At 42.7% G+C, this 14,087-nt stretch overlaps 5 protein-coding genes across 5 annotated transcripts; 2 read left to right on the forward strand and 3 right to left on the reverse strand.

Annotated features, from left to right (window-relative positions):
- Window positions 1–222: 222 nt before the first annotated feature.
- On the reverse strand, window positions 223–1,485 carry EAE98_011993 (uncharacterized protein; the record flags this gene model as incomplete). The annotated part of the gene is made up of 2 exons (XM_038959617.1): window positions 223–1,357; window positions 1,414–1,485. The coding sequence occupies 2 exons, from the start codon at window positions 1,483–1,485 to the stop codon at window positions 545–547; spliced, it is 885 nt and encodes a 294-aa protein (XP_038804041.1). The 3' UTR covers window positions 223–544.
- Window positions 1,486–3,515: 2,030 nt separating this feature from the next.
- Window positions 3,516–3,836, forward strand: EAE98_011994 (uncharacterized protein; the record flags this gene model as incomplete). Its single annotated transcript, XM_038959618.1, has 2 exons — window positions 3,516–3,584; window positions 3,726–3,836. 2 exons carry the CDS (start codon window positions 3,516–3,518, stop codon window positions 3,834–3,836), a joined length of 180 nt encoding a protein of 59 aa, XP_038804042.1.
- Window positions 3,837–4,357: 521 nt separating this feature from the next.
- Window positions 4,358–6,071, forward strand: EAE98_011995 (uncharacterized protein; the record flags this gene model as incomplete). Its single annotated transcript, XM_038959619.1, has 2 exons — window positions 4,358–4,760; window positions 4,945–6,071. 2 exons carry the CDS (start codon window positions 4,358–4,360, stop codon window positions 6,069–6,071), a joined length of 1,530 nt encoding a protein of 509 aa, XP_038804043.1.
- A 2,842-nt stretch (window positions 6,072–8,913) lies between these two features.
- Window positions 8,914–9,222, reverse strand: EAE98_011996 (uncharacterized protein; the record flags this gene model as incomplete). The annotated part of the gene is made up of 1 exon (XM_038959620.1): window positions 8,914–9,222. The coding sequence occupies one exon, from the start codon at window positions 9,220–9,222 to the stop codon at window positions 8,914–8,916; it is 309 nt and encodes a 102-aa protein (XP_038804044.1).
- A 1,219-nt stretch (window positions 9,223–10,441) lies between these two features.
- EAE98_011997 (uncharacterized protein) lies at window positions 10,442–12,496 on the reverse strand (the record flags this gene model as incomplete). Its single annotated transcript, XM_038959621.1, has 1 exon — window positions 10,442–12,496. One exon carries the CDS (start codon window positions 12,494–12,496, stop codon window positions 10,442–10,444), a length of 2,055 nt encoding a protein of 684 aa, XP_038804045.1.
- Window positions 12,497–14,087: the final 1,591 nt, after the last annotated feature.

Here is a 14,087-nt window from a genome sequence, read left to right on the forward strand (position 1 = left end):
TAAATTCATTTCGAATTAAATATTAAAATTTGAAAAAAGTATATGAGAATTTGAGTCTTCTTTGTATTGATAATAAATGTTTTTATTATTTAAAATTATATCAAGAAGAGTTTTAGTTGTTGAAATTCTTTTGAATAGTGATGAATTTCCGTTGCTTTTTTCGGTTATATAGAGACAGGTGTTAAAGATTGAAGTATGATTATGTAATCGACAAATGTCTTCGAGAATGCCGAGGACCACCCGAGATCACGAGCAAATATCGGGAACCGACCTCAGGGCAGACACCTAATAATCGTAATTGATTTGCAGAATTGGTCAACGACTTGCAACTGCGACTATACATTACGAAGAAAAAATCACAAGAAATCAAAACTACAGGGCACGGTATGTAAAATGAAAATGCGACATAACCTCACACCGTGGAACAATAAGATCGTTTTCATCGACTCGCTTTGATTAATTATCTCATAGTTATCGTGTCTATGTACAGTTTGGAGCTAAGAAATACAGTTGGGGAATATTAAGTGAAGTGTACAGGACGCATCTATTTCATGAAACCAGCCTTTCCATCACCATCGGCATCGACCTTAGGGTTGAGCTTGTCCATCAAGCTAGGCTTCTTGTGGGACTCGGTCGAAGAGTGGGAGGTAGTGTGGTGGGCAGTACCAGCAGTAGTAGAGGCGATACCAGTACCGGTGTGAGAGTGAGAGCCATTGAGCGCGCCGTTGTGTGTACCGGTGTGAGCGCCAGTATGGATACCTTCTCCCTCAGTCAAAGAGGTAGTGCCTCTGGCACCCTCGCCTCCAAGAGTGCCACCAACAGACTTTGGCTCACCCTTGAAAGCATCAGTGCGCTCCTCACGTCCTCCTAAGGAACCTCCTTGAGATCTGAACTCGCTCATGCTGACAGCTGGGAGAGCGGTGGCAGTGTGGTGCTTAGCCTCGTTTTGATGAACCTCATGGACTGGAATGGTGGTGTGGACAACGGATGGTTGAACAGTCTCCTTCTCGATGACTGGTTGAATGGTCTCGTGGACGTGGTGATGGACATGCTCACCAGCAACGGTGGCACCTTTGGCTGCGGTGTGTTGAGTCTCTCCGACAGTTCTGGTGTTCTTGAATTGGGCTTGTTCAGCAGCGAGACGTTCCTGAATCTGATTGTCATCTCCGTGCTTGATGTTGCGATGCTCAACAGCTCCGAGTTGATGGGAGTGTTGCTCTGGAAGGACTTCACGGTCTTGGATAGGCTGAACTGAAGTGTGGTGGTGATCTTGATGAACCTCACGGTCGATAGCAGTAGTTGCTTCTTCGTGGCGGGTCTTGATTACGTGCTCATTTTGAACAGCTGGGTTGATAGTCTGCGATAAATCATTAGCACTTTCTGATATGCCGACTGAAGGGCAAGAACTCGTACCTCGTGAACAGTGGTATCATGCTTTCCATCCTTGGAGAGGAAATCACTGACAGCTGACTTGGCACGATCCATTTTGATTTGATGGTGTATGTGAAGGTGAATAGGTGTTTGTTGGGTATAGTTGATTGGATTAGAAGATTGTTGGTTGTTGATTGTTTGATTGTTTGTGTTGGAAAATGAAAACGAGATGGGAGGACAGTCTATCACTTATAGTCCCGAGAGTCTCGAGATGATAGCTTCTCCCCCGCACCTAGCATTGTCTACATCATCATACTAGGTACAATAAGTTGTACTTTCCGGATTCGGGTAGCTGTGTCTTGCAAATACCTGATTTTGTGAGATCCGGAAGATCCGTCACCAAGTGGCTGTGCATCGATGCTGAGAATAAACGAGCGGAGGTTCGTATGGAATTATCTGGTCCTTACATGGTAGACAAAGGGTAGGAAGATGTGCCGGGAGGTCAATTGGCGCTACTTACGCACTTCGTCTCCACTTTTGAATCATATTGTATCAACTTTCCAGATGTTCTTTTGGTAATTGGGTGCCAGTCTTTGCCCGACAAACGTCAAAATCCCATTTTGGCATCTCAAGTATAGTATTGGCAGTTTTGCAAAAGTGGGTTTCGGTTGTTGCGCGAGTAAAAGCTGAAGGAACTATGATTTCCATTTCCAAAACAGCTGAAGTGAGAGATGGTTCATGAGATAGCGTAATGTAATCATTGCCTATACTAGAAACTTTATTTGAGTTACGAGTTCTGAGAAGAAAGTCTAACTACTACTTGTTTGTGCTGTGGCTTCTTGATGCCATGAAAGTTGCAAGATTACCAAGATTTCATTTTTTTTTAGCACCAACAGAGCCAATCATCTATATTGAGAGTTGTTGAGTAGTGCATTGTAGTCGACAGTCAGAGACTCGTACCAATGTACACATTGTCAAATCCTGCAGAAATGTTAATTATTGAATGTTATTGATGGTTGTTGATTTTGCCATGATCGATTTGATGGGAAACTTAAAGTTGCATCATTGTGCCCCGCATCGGATTAAGCCGCCACACGGGAAAGGGGCGTCCGCTGTACAAGATTACTAAACAACGTAACCAGTCATATGCACTGTTCAATTCCAAGTGGCTAGGTGAGATGGGCTCCGCTTCCTTGCTTCCTTGTCAACATTTCAATACTTTTCCAAATATCGATGATTTGCATTACACGTGGATGTCTGCCGCAATGGACCTGGATTATGATCGAGTAACGTACATATCACATACAACAATGTAACGAAAAACAAGGAAGTCGAAGCTTCTTACACCGGAAGTAGGTAAGTGACCGATTAGCCAGCATTCCCATATGTGAGTGGACGGAGATCTAGTGTACTAAGGATCTAGCTTTTGGGTCAAGGGGTCCATGCCACGTCGCTGCAATGAATCAATGATCTCTATTCCAAAGTTCTGACGGGTTTAACTGCTAATGGAGTAGTAGAGTAGAATCCAGTGAAATATTTCCCTTGCCGGTGCGTTAAAATCTTGGAGATCGAGTAAACCTACAGTCGGTAACGAATTAAGTACAGATTGAAATGGAAGTTCGCCGACATGTTATTCTATCCCTGCTGTGTTTGCCAATGTACTTTAGAACTTTCGTCTCTGGGATTGATTTTTTGTCGATGTTGTCGTTGTCGTTTGTGTTGTGCTTTGTTACCAATACGAATACCAAGTAAAGGGTTGGGCAAAAGCGATCGTCACAAGCATTTCGAAGATCCCCCACCGGTAAAGCCATCTCCGAACACCGATTGTTTACTTGAGACATCCTGACCTATCAATGCTTCCAGAATAAAAGATTGGATCTTGAAAAGGTCATCATCGACAACTGATGCTCAAAATTTAAGAGGAAATCGATGTCAAAAAGTAAAGAGTTCAAATTCACCAGTTACCGATACTAAATTTAGACACCAGTTGTCAATTGATGTACCAAGATCTTCCAAAGCATACGACAGCGACGATACCCTTGAAAAAACGAGTAGAAGCAGTAGAAAAACTTGTGTCCAATGTGAATCGGCAGAAGTTCCCATAGTTCCAGAGCATCGGCAAGACGCTACCAAATCCAAGGAACATGACGAGAAACGCAGAATGGCTAGAGTTGATGGTGATATACAGGACTGGGGAAGAGAATTCTCTTCGCGTATGATTTCTGGACTTGTGCGAAGGTCTCCTCTTGTTTTGCGGTCGCGGCCTCGCCCTCTCTCTGTAGAACACACTGCCGAAGCTACCCAACTCGGCCCATTCTCCTCAAGCATACGAATCTTTACCAATGCATGTACAGTCTGTGCAAAATCATAAATGGCACTCGTCTCGTCCCTCTAATGAATACATCGATGTCTTAGATGCGCATGACAATTTGAAAGGTGGACGAAGTCCAGGAATCGAGCGATGACTGCTGGAGTAAGAATTACGGGGAAGATGTAGTGAATCGAAATTTGGCCATGGAAAATTCTTAGGCAGATCCTAGCAATCCCCAATATCGCTATTTAAGATCGAGATATTGTGGTGTGGCTGAGACTGAAGGGTCTAAACATTCTAGACCTAGACTGCCGGAGTTCATTCCTGAAAATGACGACACAAAGAAGATCCATCCTACATCCAAAGTGTATCAGAATCTCTTTTTTGCCTCAGCGGATCTCCACCAGAGACGAAATTGGGTTCTGCAGAGTATTCTTGTCCCACTAGCACCTGCCATAGTAAAGATGGCACGGTTTCTAATAGTCATGCAAGTAACTTCGATCGTCATCAAGGGGATCTAGAAACATTACCATACATTTTCGAAGCCACACACTACACTTCATCAATTGGAGAGGCTCGTCGTCGAGCATTTGTTTTCACACAATCACATCCAATCCATTCAGTATCACACCGTGAAGCATCAAATATTATCAATTCGTCAAGTAGCAATTTCCAATGAAGGAGACAATGCGAGCCAATTCGGTGCGGGATCGAGACACTTCTCACTCAACCTCTACTACCACTTCGGCGAAACACAACCACAATGTGTCTTCAGAAAATGGCGTTTCTGGTAAAGTCTCTGACAGAACTCCTCGATCAATGCCATCGCCATCAAAATATACTCCTTTCCCTACAGACAAAAAAGTAGAGACTAAAATCAATGGAGACGACATGCACGTTAATGGCACCAAATTCCCCATTGAAAATGGACAGAAGCATATGTCCTCGCCAATGCCTGATCATTTTGGGATGAATGGCTCATACCTTATTGGAGAACGGGCGGAGCCCATAGGCCTTGAAGGTGTGGTAGATCTTAACAATACTGTGGATACTACTGTACACGAAAAGGTTGCACCCGGTACATACAATCCCTCCCTTACTCGTCGCCATTCAAAGTCAAACCAATTGTCACCTTTGAAACTCAATCCCTTATTACCAGATTCACCTGCTTCACCATCTTTTGTCCGCCCAGAAAATTGGCCATTTGTATCTGCATGATCTACAGTAGATAGGAGCAGAAGCTGATTCATCTTTCTCATTAGCTGTTGTTCATGAACATATTTTGCCGACTTCACACGAAATTATAACGAAAGTAATTCATCGAGAAATCCATCAACATCATTGGTATCATCGAGTTCTTCCAGTTATCGATACCGAGGTCCTTCCAGCCAAACATTACGTTTATGGTGACGATGGAGACACACTGGTTAGAATACCAGAGTCGATGGTACGGGGTCATACCATCACAGGAACCTATACTAAAAACTGGTCCATTGTACATCACCACTCACAAGCTCCAGCTGAAGATCCCTTCGACTCTCCACTGTTCGGAGTCGAACCAGAATTACCAAACACAAAATACACAACACATTTTCAACCAGACTCGAAAGGTGGGCTTCAGTGGTCTCATGTACCCGGTGAGCCCGTGAAAGTCATGGAACGAGAGTACATCACCGCAGAAGGCTTCCCCCGCAAGGAAACATGGTGGAGGTATCCACCTGTTATGGCGACTGCTGCTCAGGAGGCCGGTCTAACAGTACCCATGCATTGGAATCATGTACCAGCTGGAAAAGAACAAACTGTTACAGAAGTATCAGTATCGACCCCTAAAAAGGAGAAGAAGATTAAGGAACTCCGTGATTTGGAACATGCGCAGGCAGCTGAATACAACAGCATCGATCACATCGATTCCAATATGCAAAAGCTTCGCGAGCAAAAACTTTATGATGGTCTTTCAGACTCGGATTCTAAACATGCCCGAGAGCTCAACGATATGCAATCACGTTTAGTCCCAAGAAAACCAGTTGCAAATCAGCAAACATATGAAAGACCACCAACTAGAGATTCAGGATATGGTGGTTTGGATGGTTCTCCTTCATCTGCTGGAAGAGGACCATCGCATTATAGAGATACCTCAGGCTCGAGTATATCAAGTCTTCTAGGTAGAGTACGAGGCGAAGACGGAATAAAGTCCACTCCTGTAGATGGAGAAGCTACCAAATACTTACAGAGAATGAGAGAAAAGAGACGAAGCTCAGGTGCTTCTTCAGGCACTACCTCTAGGTCTTGGGGTAGAAGAAGTGAGGATTTTCAAAGAGGTCCAAATTTTACCTTGCCCGAGAGACCAAAAAAGCCTGAACATCATTTCGGTGCCCCGACGGCATTATGATAAATAGTATGGATTGGTAGAATTAAAATGCTTGGGATCGGGTTGTAGAATCATGGAGAGACGCGTTCATTTCACAATTGTAAATTAATTATCACAGAAACCCTGTATAATAGCGAAAATAGAAAATTATGTAATTACTAGGAGTTATATTCGCTGATCAATGGTCCCTTCATCGTCGATTTCCTTATCTTTGTTCAGAAAATCACCGGCGACAATAACCAATCCTCACGATACACATTTTAGCATCAGAACCTCAGCTGGGAACTAACAAGTACCATGTACCTACATGCACCCCATTTTTACCCTTTGGTCGCCGGTCGCTAAAGAAACAAATAAAAAAACCCCCGCAGATCGCCACTAGGTCATGATCGACGCATCTAGACTGGAACTAGATGGCACTAGACTCGGAGCTAAAACTAGCGTATTAGCCACATCTATGCGGATTGGGCTTAGGGGTCTAGGTTCAATCGATGGATCTATGACTTCATTGTGGTTAAGAGGCAGGCGAAATGGGGACACGGGAAAGAGGAACGAGGAAGGTGGGAAAGGGAAGGTTCATGTGGAAGTGACAGGGAAGATCCGCTAGGAGATTGTTACGACTTGGAGACTCGTATTTGCTTGTGTGTGCGTGGTTGCTTGGATGATTTGGGTTCTTTGGGGATTCAATTGGAATTGGGGTGAGAATGCAAATGCAAATGCAAATGCAGATGTGGATAGAGTTTGAGGTCTATTTTATATACGAGATTCTCTGAGTTAGAAGAGCCTCGTATATTAACATTGAGGGGTCTCTGCGGGGACGAGAGAAAGAGCTCAGAATTGATTTTTCTCAAAAGGTTCTTATATTTCAATTATTGCTTCTAATATTTATAAATTACATGAAAGATACTGTGATAACTTTACGATCTCCGAAACAATTGAAAGGTAAATCTTCGTGTTACAATTATGAATTTTATGGTTTTGAACGTGGGTGGGTTTGGTCGATAGATTACTGATGAGATTGTGGCGTTCAATTCCGGCTTCATATTTTGTCTCTATGAACGGTGTGAAGATGCTCCTGCCTGGATTGGTCTGGGGGGTCGCGGTGACATGAAAGCTTGGATTGGGTTGGACGGCTTTTCTTCTCCAACAACTATATCTACACCACAGACCTCATTCGACACTTTATTGCAGCTCTACTTCCATGGTCGGAGGGGTAGCTTTTGAGATTTGAGTTGAGAGCGATGGAGCTGATAGAAGTGAGTATTAGATTGCACAACTTAGGAGGAAGAGACCTTTAGGAGGAGCTCGTGGACACGTGATGATACCCAAGACATTATCACGTGCATACTGGGCAAGTTGGATGCTCCTGGCCTGCGAAGTAGACATGGGAAGGGAGACAAGAATGGTTGTTCATGCAATGGCTGTGGGAGCTTTGAAGAACTTGGGAACGAGATTCGTTGTGAATGACGACGGTTCATTACACGAGGAAAGCGCGTCAGGAAAACACATACTGACGTTCGGCCAATACTGGAAGTGATTAGAGTTTGTTCATGTTGCATATCATGCTTTGAAAACGCCGGAACTGCAATCAATCAGCATTGTTGATGAAGGATTGTACAGACAAGACTGAAGATTTGATGAATGACGATGCAGTTGTTCACTGGAAGATCATCAGGAGGAACACGAATTTATGAGAGTACGTTGTGCAGGACATCAGCTGCTTGAAAACATTGGCAAGAATAGAATCACATGCACGAAGAATACAATTGTTAGAGCAGTCTACAATATTCATCTTCTCTCATCTCCCATGGTATTGATGTGAGAATGATTTGTTCGAGCCAGAATTCGTACAATAGATGGTATTTATCTGAAGTTTTCAGACAGGATACCTCATTTTTCGATTTTGTGTTGGGAAATAAGCGTCATCTCGTCTCGAATTTCTCCGCTGGTGGTTTTCTTTTCCAAGAGAAGTACAGTCATTAGGTCTATCTCGTCTCAAATCCTGTGATTAGTTTACTTTATTGTTCGTATTGAGTACGAGTAATAACCATATCTTCTCAAGTCGAGAAACTAAATAGGCTATTACATCACATAAAATTGCTGTATTAATGAGAGATTTACCTTTTGATGCATCTTGGAGTTCACCTAAGTAGAATTTAACAGATTCAGCTCGAAAGATTCATCGGGTTGTTGATTTTCGAAAAGCAAGCAAAGCCAGTCGAATACGATTATCTTGAGACTATTATCTGGTGATTTAGAAGGTTATATGAGATTCTTACTCTTCTTGATGAGTCTTGGTGTGGCTTTCTAGATCGTTACAAGAGGAATGTACCCCATGAGATAAGTAATGTTCATGTCATTGTGATGAAAAGGGGGGACATTACGTTGATAGTAAATCGAAGTAACTGACAAGCAACAACATTTGACGGCACAAAACTACATCTTTTCCTTTAAGAGTTGTTCACTTCATGACATTCCGTCTAATTGTATGACCGCACAAACTTGAACTAGCCATTGTAAAATTCCACTTTAAATCTACATGTGCAAATAAATTATCATCTCCGTAAAAGATCTCTTTTGCCAATCTGGAACTTGCAGATGATAGTTTGGAAGTCACTAAAGTACTAGAAGAGAATGCGGAACTTCATTTGGCATGTTGTATAAGCTTTCGCTTCGAAAGGGGTAATGACATAATCACTTGATATCAATATTCATCATACTTTTTCAAAAAGCACACAAACATTTTCGGCGATCTTCTGTGCATTATTTTCTGCAAACCCTCATCTCATGAAGGCTCAAGCCACGACAGTACTTCCACCCACAGTTTCTCTTTGACCAGTAAGCCTGTGCTCGGAGAATTTAATCAGAGTTCCTTCTTTCCTTCCCCTTCCTTTTTCTCTTTCTCTTTCTTATCTGCCTCTTTTTTCAAATCCGCCCGATGTGCTTCGATAACCTTCTCCATACGGCTCACAGAATAACAATCTGGTTTCTTGTCCATTTTGTCATTGGTTTTAGCCTCCTCAGTCATCTTAGTCGACATCGTTGCAGCAACGTGGTTGTTTTCATCCTTCCAGAGCTCCTCAAATACTTTCTTTTCGTCCACATTGAGCTTGTCTTCCTCGCGGAGTGTACGGGGTGCATTGGGCGGGGCGGTTGCCATGAGCGGATCCATTACGGAACGAATGTATCAGTGCAGTATGAGTTTCGCCCAAGAGAAGAGTCCGTGGTAGAGTTGTTGTATTCTGAAGAACTGGGATGATCGATGTCTTCATTTCATGGAGATTGACCAATTGAAATAGTCATCATGGAATAAAGCCTTCAAGGCCATCAAAAGCATCAATTGGAGCAAGGAAAACACTGCAGAACATATCTCATTCAACTACATACTTTGTTAATCAGCAGAAGATGCTACTTGTCATGTTCAATCGTTCTTTGAATATCTCAAAACAAAGTCTATATCCTGTACTGAGCCCTAGCTTTTGAGCAGTATTTTTCTTTATCAGATAGCCCCAGGTCTTGATAGCCTTGGGCTCTTTCATACAAATGTCCATCTCTCTTCAAGTCATTTCATTGAGGTTCTCCTCCTATTCAGGATGGGAGAATGAAGGTCAATATAACCTATCAAAGATACGTGAATAACGCAGAAAGAGACCAGCATCATCGACTCTGATTGAGGATATACACCTCACCATAAGAGATTATTCAAAAGAGAAGAGCTGTTTTGGTGTGCAATTCAAACCTAAGCGAGACTCAAATAAAGCCTTTTGACTACTCGCTTTACTCCTTCACAGCAAATCATTTTCTCCTCTGTTTATTTATTCTTCATCTAATATTTTGGTCTTTAAAACATTGTCACTTGTAAGTTGTAGTCAGTAGAGAATGGGGCATTACAAAGGATAATTAGGTTGTTTAAGATGTATGTTTATTGTGGTGCTTGTACTTGTACTCAAAATTAGACTGTTGGATTTCGCAGTCTTTGGTTCTAAACCACTTCCTTTGATTCTAATATCTTTAGAAGAAGCTACAGGTACCATTGATCTGCTTGTAGAAGGGACATTATCATAATGATATCATTCTACTATATTTGATAAACAGTACTGCTATCACAAGATCATCCCCGTAATGAATGTCAAACAAAATGATTTCAGATTCAGTCTACAATATTCCATCGTTCTTTCAATCCCTCTCATTATTTCACTCCATTTAATGAAAAATCCCTCTTGATTTCCGACAAACATCAGCGATATAACGAAATTCATAAGCCAGAAGCTCCCCGGGACATATGCATAAATGTACTACTATACCAACCTGTTATTTGCTCTTGCCATGAGGTGAGACCAATGAAATTCAATAACTTTAAGAAATAGCCCCGAGTAGAAAAATAACACCAGCTAAATATGCGGAAGGTTTCCCATAAGATTGAGGTTGGGAGTCTGATAAACCCCAACTGGAACATGGCGTAATGAGGCAAATGACTCAACCACTATGTAAATTCTAGCGGCGACATACAACGCTGCTCCAAGTCCAAGTAACACAAATTTGATGTAATGAAATAATGAGAAGCATCCGAGTACGACACTCTGTGTTTTCCCTTTCAATGGATAACCATAATCGCCTCGAAACATTTTCCACTTTTCGAGTGGTGTGTTACTCATTTTGAAGACATGCGCGGCCTGTTTGTCTCCATACTTTAAAAGAGACCAAGCACCAAAGAGACCAGCGGCAGCAATCAAATAGTAGCAGGATATTTTCCACGCCAACCGCTCTACTGTGCTCGGAAACAGAATAGTAAGAGCGCCAAGGTGTACGGAGCCATATAGCGCAGGTATCGTAGCCATTGCTGCAGAAAGATATGTGGCATCGCTTTGCGTGTTCTTGAATATGGTTCCACTCATATTAGGAGCCCTCAATGCAAGAGGCAAATCCATTCTTTCGGCAAAAGCGAATATCGGCGTTAATGCATCATGAACTTTCTCGTTGTAGGACGATTGGATATTATCACTCCGTCCTTCCTCGGATTTCGATGGTTGTGATAGACTTTCTATGTACGCCGAAGCTAAATTGAGCCTCCTTATATCCTTGTATGTGAAGGATATTTTAATAGACCTGCTATCACATTTTATGTTGTGGCGCATTTTACCCGAATCATGGTTTAGGCCGGGACCAAAGCCGGACTTCAATGACTGGCCTGTAACCACGGTACAAACGATTGGCACATCTGTAGCTGGCTTGTATTCCATACACGCTTGGCGAGCCCTACATGATTCAGGAAGGCTCTTGATCTCCTCTTCTGATTGCCTAAAATGAGTGACGATATTACCGACTTCCTGCCATTGGTCGGAAGATTTGTAGTCCGATTTGGAAGCAGGAGAGACGATCTCGCTGGCAACAGCATTGCTGGAATCAGGATTTGCTGATGTTTGCTGATTACTTTGATAAATTCCCATCTCAGGTTCACCATATACGTCGCCAGCGGGCTTTGTACTATCATGGATCGTAAATCCATAATGGTTCGATGGCGCTATGTCGTACCATTTCTTTCTTGGGTGAAGTTCAACCGAGCGAGGTCCCTTCTCGGCCCCTAGTTGCAGCATAAAGGCTAGGTACTTCTCATCCGCATCATTGAACTTCACAATGGTAGGTACCCCAACACTTAGCGGTTTCGTAGCCCAGAGAACATATAAAGCTAGGGCGCACACAACATGGACGACAGTATGCACTTCGAGCATAGTGGTCGGATAGCCCGAACACTTTCGTTCAATTGCTTGGCCAATGCTCCAGATGCCTTGTAGGAATGCCAGCATCTTTCCAAGCAGGTCTGATTTACTCTTGTCCTCAATCTCTTGTTTATCGAGATGTGGCGCCAAGCCAACACTAGATAGGAACAGGATACCGTCGGTGGTGAAGGTTACAGTTTTGAGGACGTTGTGAAGATGGCTAACATCTGCAGCAAATCCGCCCATCATCGTGTAATGAGCATATACCATGTCGAAATTAGGTTTCGCAGTAGTGTTGCTGGTCTGTATTGTATCAGTGCTATACTTTTCATAGATAGAAGGGTAAGCAACCTTTTGTTCTTCTTGAGAAACCAACTTCTTAAGAAACTTGCGACCAAGATAATATTGTTCAAAAGCAGTGTATGCGACGATTTCTGGAGCTAGTAGTGCAATCATAACCCACTTTGCTTTTCTGGCCCAACCAAAATACGCTTTTTCGCGAGTAGGTGGAATGTTCAAGTGAATTGCTGTATATACGCATGCGACTAAAGTCCCGACACAGCTATATAGCAAGCTCCAAGAGCCTCTACCATCAGGTTCTGAAACCCAGCCTGGAGCAACATCTGTCTGTAAGGCTGTGATGTTAACATCGCTCGGGCTTGCACTAGCCACAGGATATGCGTTTACTGGACTGACATATGAAGCAAATATGTATATGAGCAAAGACATTTTTGAAATTTGGTTATACGGAGTTTGATAGAAGACCCTTGTTGGAAATAACTAAATTTGCCATGGCGAGCAGATACGGCAATGGTGGGTATTTCGAGGCGAAAATGTCGAGTCTGTATAACGTTCACCAAGCCCCATAAGCGATTGGAGATACACCGACATTGGTAGAGGCTTAGAACCGGCAACCTGCACATGTATTACCATCACTCGATGAAATGAGAGGCCTGAAATAATCGATTCTCATAGGCATTGTCGGCGCAGCGTCTGCTGTGTCCATAGATTACGCTGCTGGTGATAAATCCGCGGTTCTGCACGACAACCCGCCGAACAGCGTGATTTTCACAACATTTGTTTGCATGAAGAAGAATGCCATGAGACTAATAATACCTATAGGCTTTCGTTTAGATTTACACTTACACGCTCTGTACCGGAGATGGAAGTCGCCCCGGTATCTGTATTTGGCTAGATGAATAATCATGCATTGTATTCACATCAGACGTTATAAATCCGAATCTATCTATCGTTTAGATTAAGATAGAGTTCTGATCTTAAAGACACCAGACTGGGAATCTCAGATGTCCAGATTCCTCTCAAACAATTGCCTTTTTGGGGATCAGAATCAGTAAACCACTCCGGAACATTCTCTTTGCATCATCTGGCCAAAGTCTGTTGAGAATAGTAGGTTATTCGTCGAACAACTAGATTTCAAAGGTATCCCGTCGAAATTAGCCAGGCGAGAGGGTTGGATAGCATAGAATAGCTACTCATTTCACCTCATCTCCGAAACCTGTCGACTAGATGGAGCTGGAAAATCCATACTATACAGACTGGTAATTTCGGACAATGGACAGTGATTGTTCGAAAAACAACCAGACAGTGATGATCTCTAATCCAATCTTGCCAAGTCGAGAATACCCACTTGGTACGAAATCGTAATTTTTTATCTCATCTCATACCAGAAAATATTGATTGTTTATAGTTAAGGCTCTCAGTTTGGGTTTCTGACGGAAACATGGGAGTAGATGATTATTTTGAAAATTGAGACTTCATAGGCCTTCCATCGGCTCTCAATCGGATGCAATCAATGATAGGAATCTGTAGAGTAGATGCAATAATTGTCTTGTTATCTCATCTGATGCCATTTTGCTAACATTCCCGAATTCAATATACCCTTCAAGTAAAACGACTCACCAAGTTTAGTCTTGCTTTGTGAAGTTACTCCCTGCTGACCTTCTCCGCTGAAGTCTGAGAATTGTATGAGTGTAGATTACTTGGAAGGAAAGTCCCATAGTCATGGGGGATATGGAGATTTCGATATTCAATGACTTATGTATGAGGCATTAGCTTGCAGCCAAAATACTGTTTTCTTGTTTCGATGTGCACATCGTCAAAAGAAAGCAGAAATGCGCTGCGAATCCAGCTTCACGATAATAACTTAAGACCCGAGAAAAACTGCAGCACAGATTGATTCTCGAACAACTCTCATCGGGGGAGTATGCACAGTCTTGTTCGACCTTGAGGCTGCACTTGCAGCTGCTGAAGGATCATCACCCTGCCTGCTAGTGAATCAGAGATGACACATCTCTATCTG

Source organism: Botrytis deweyae, assembly GCF_014898535.1.
Source record: "Botrytis deweyae strain B1 chromosome Unknown BDEW_056, whole genome shotgun sequence".
Taxonomy (NCBI): Eukaryota; Fungi; Ascomycota; class Leotiomycetes; order Helotiales; family Sclerotiniaceae; genus Botrytis; species Botrytis deweyae.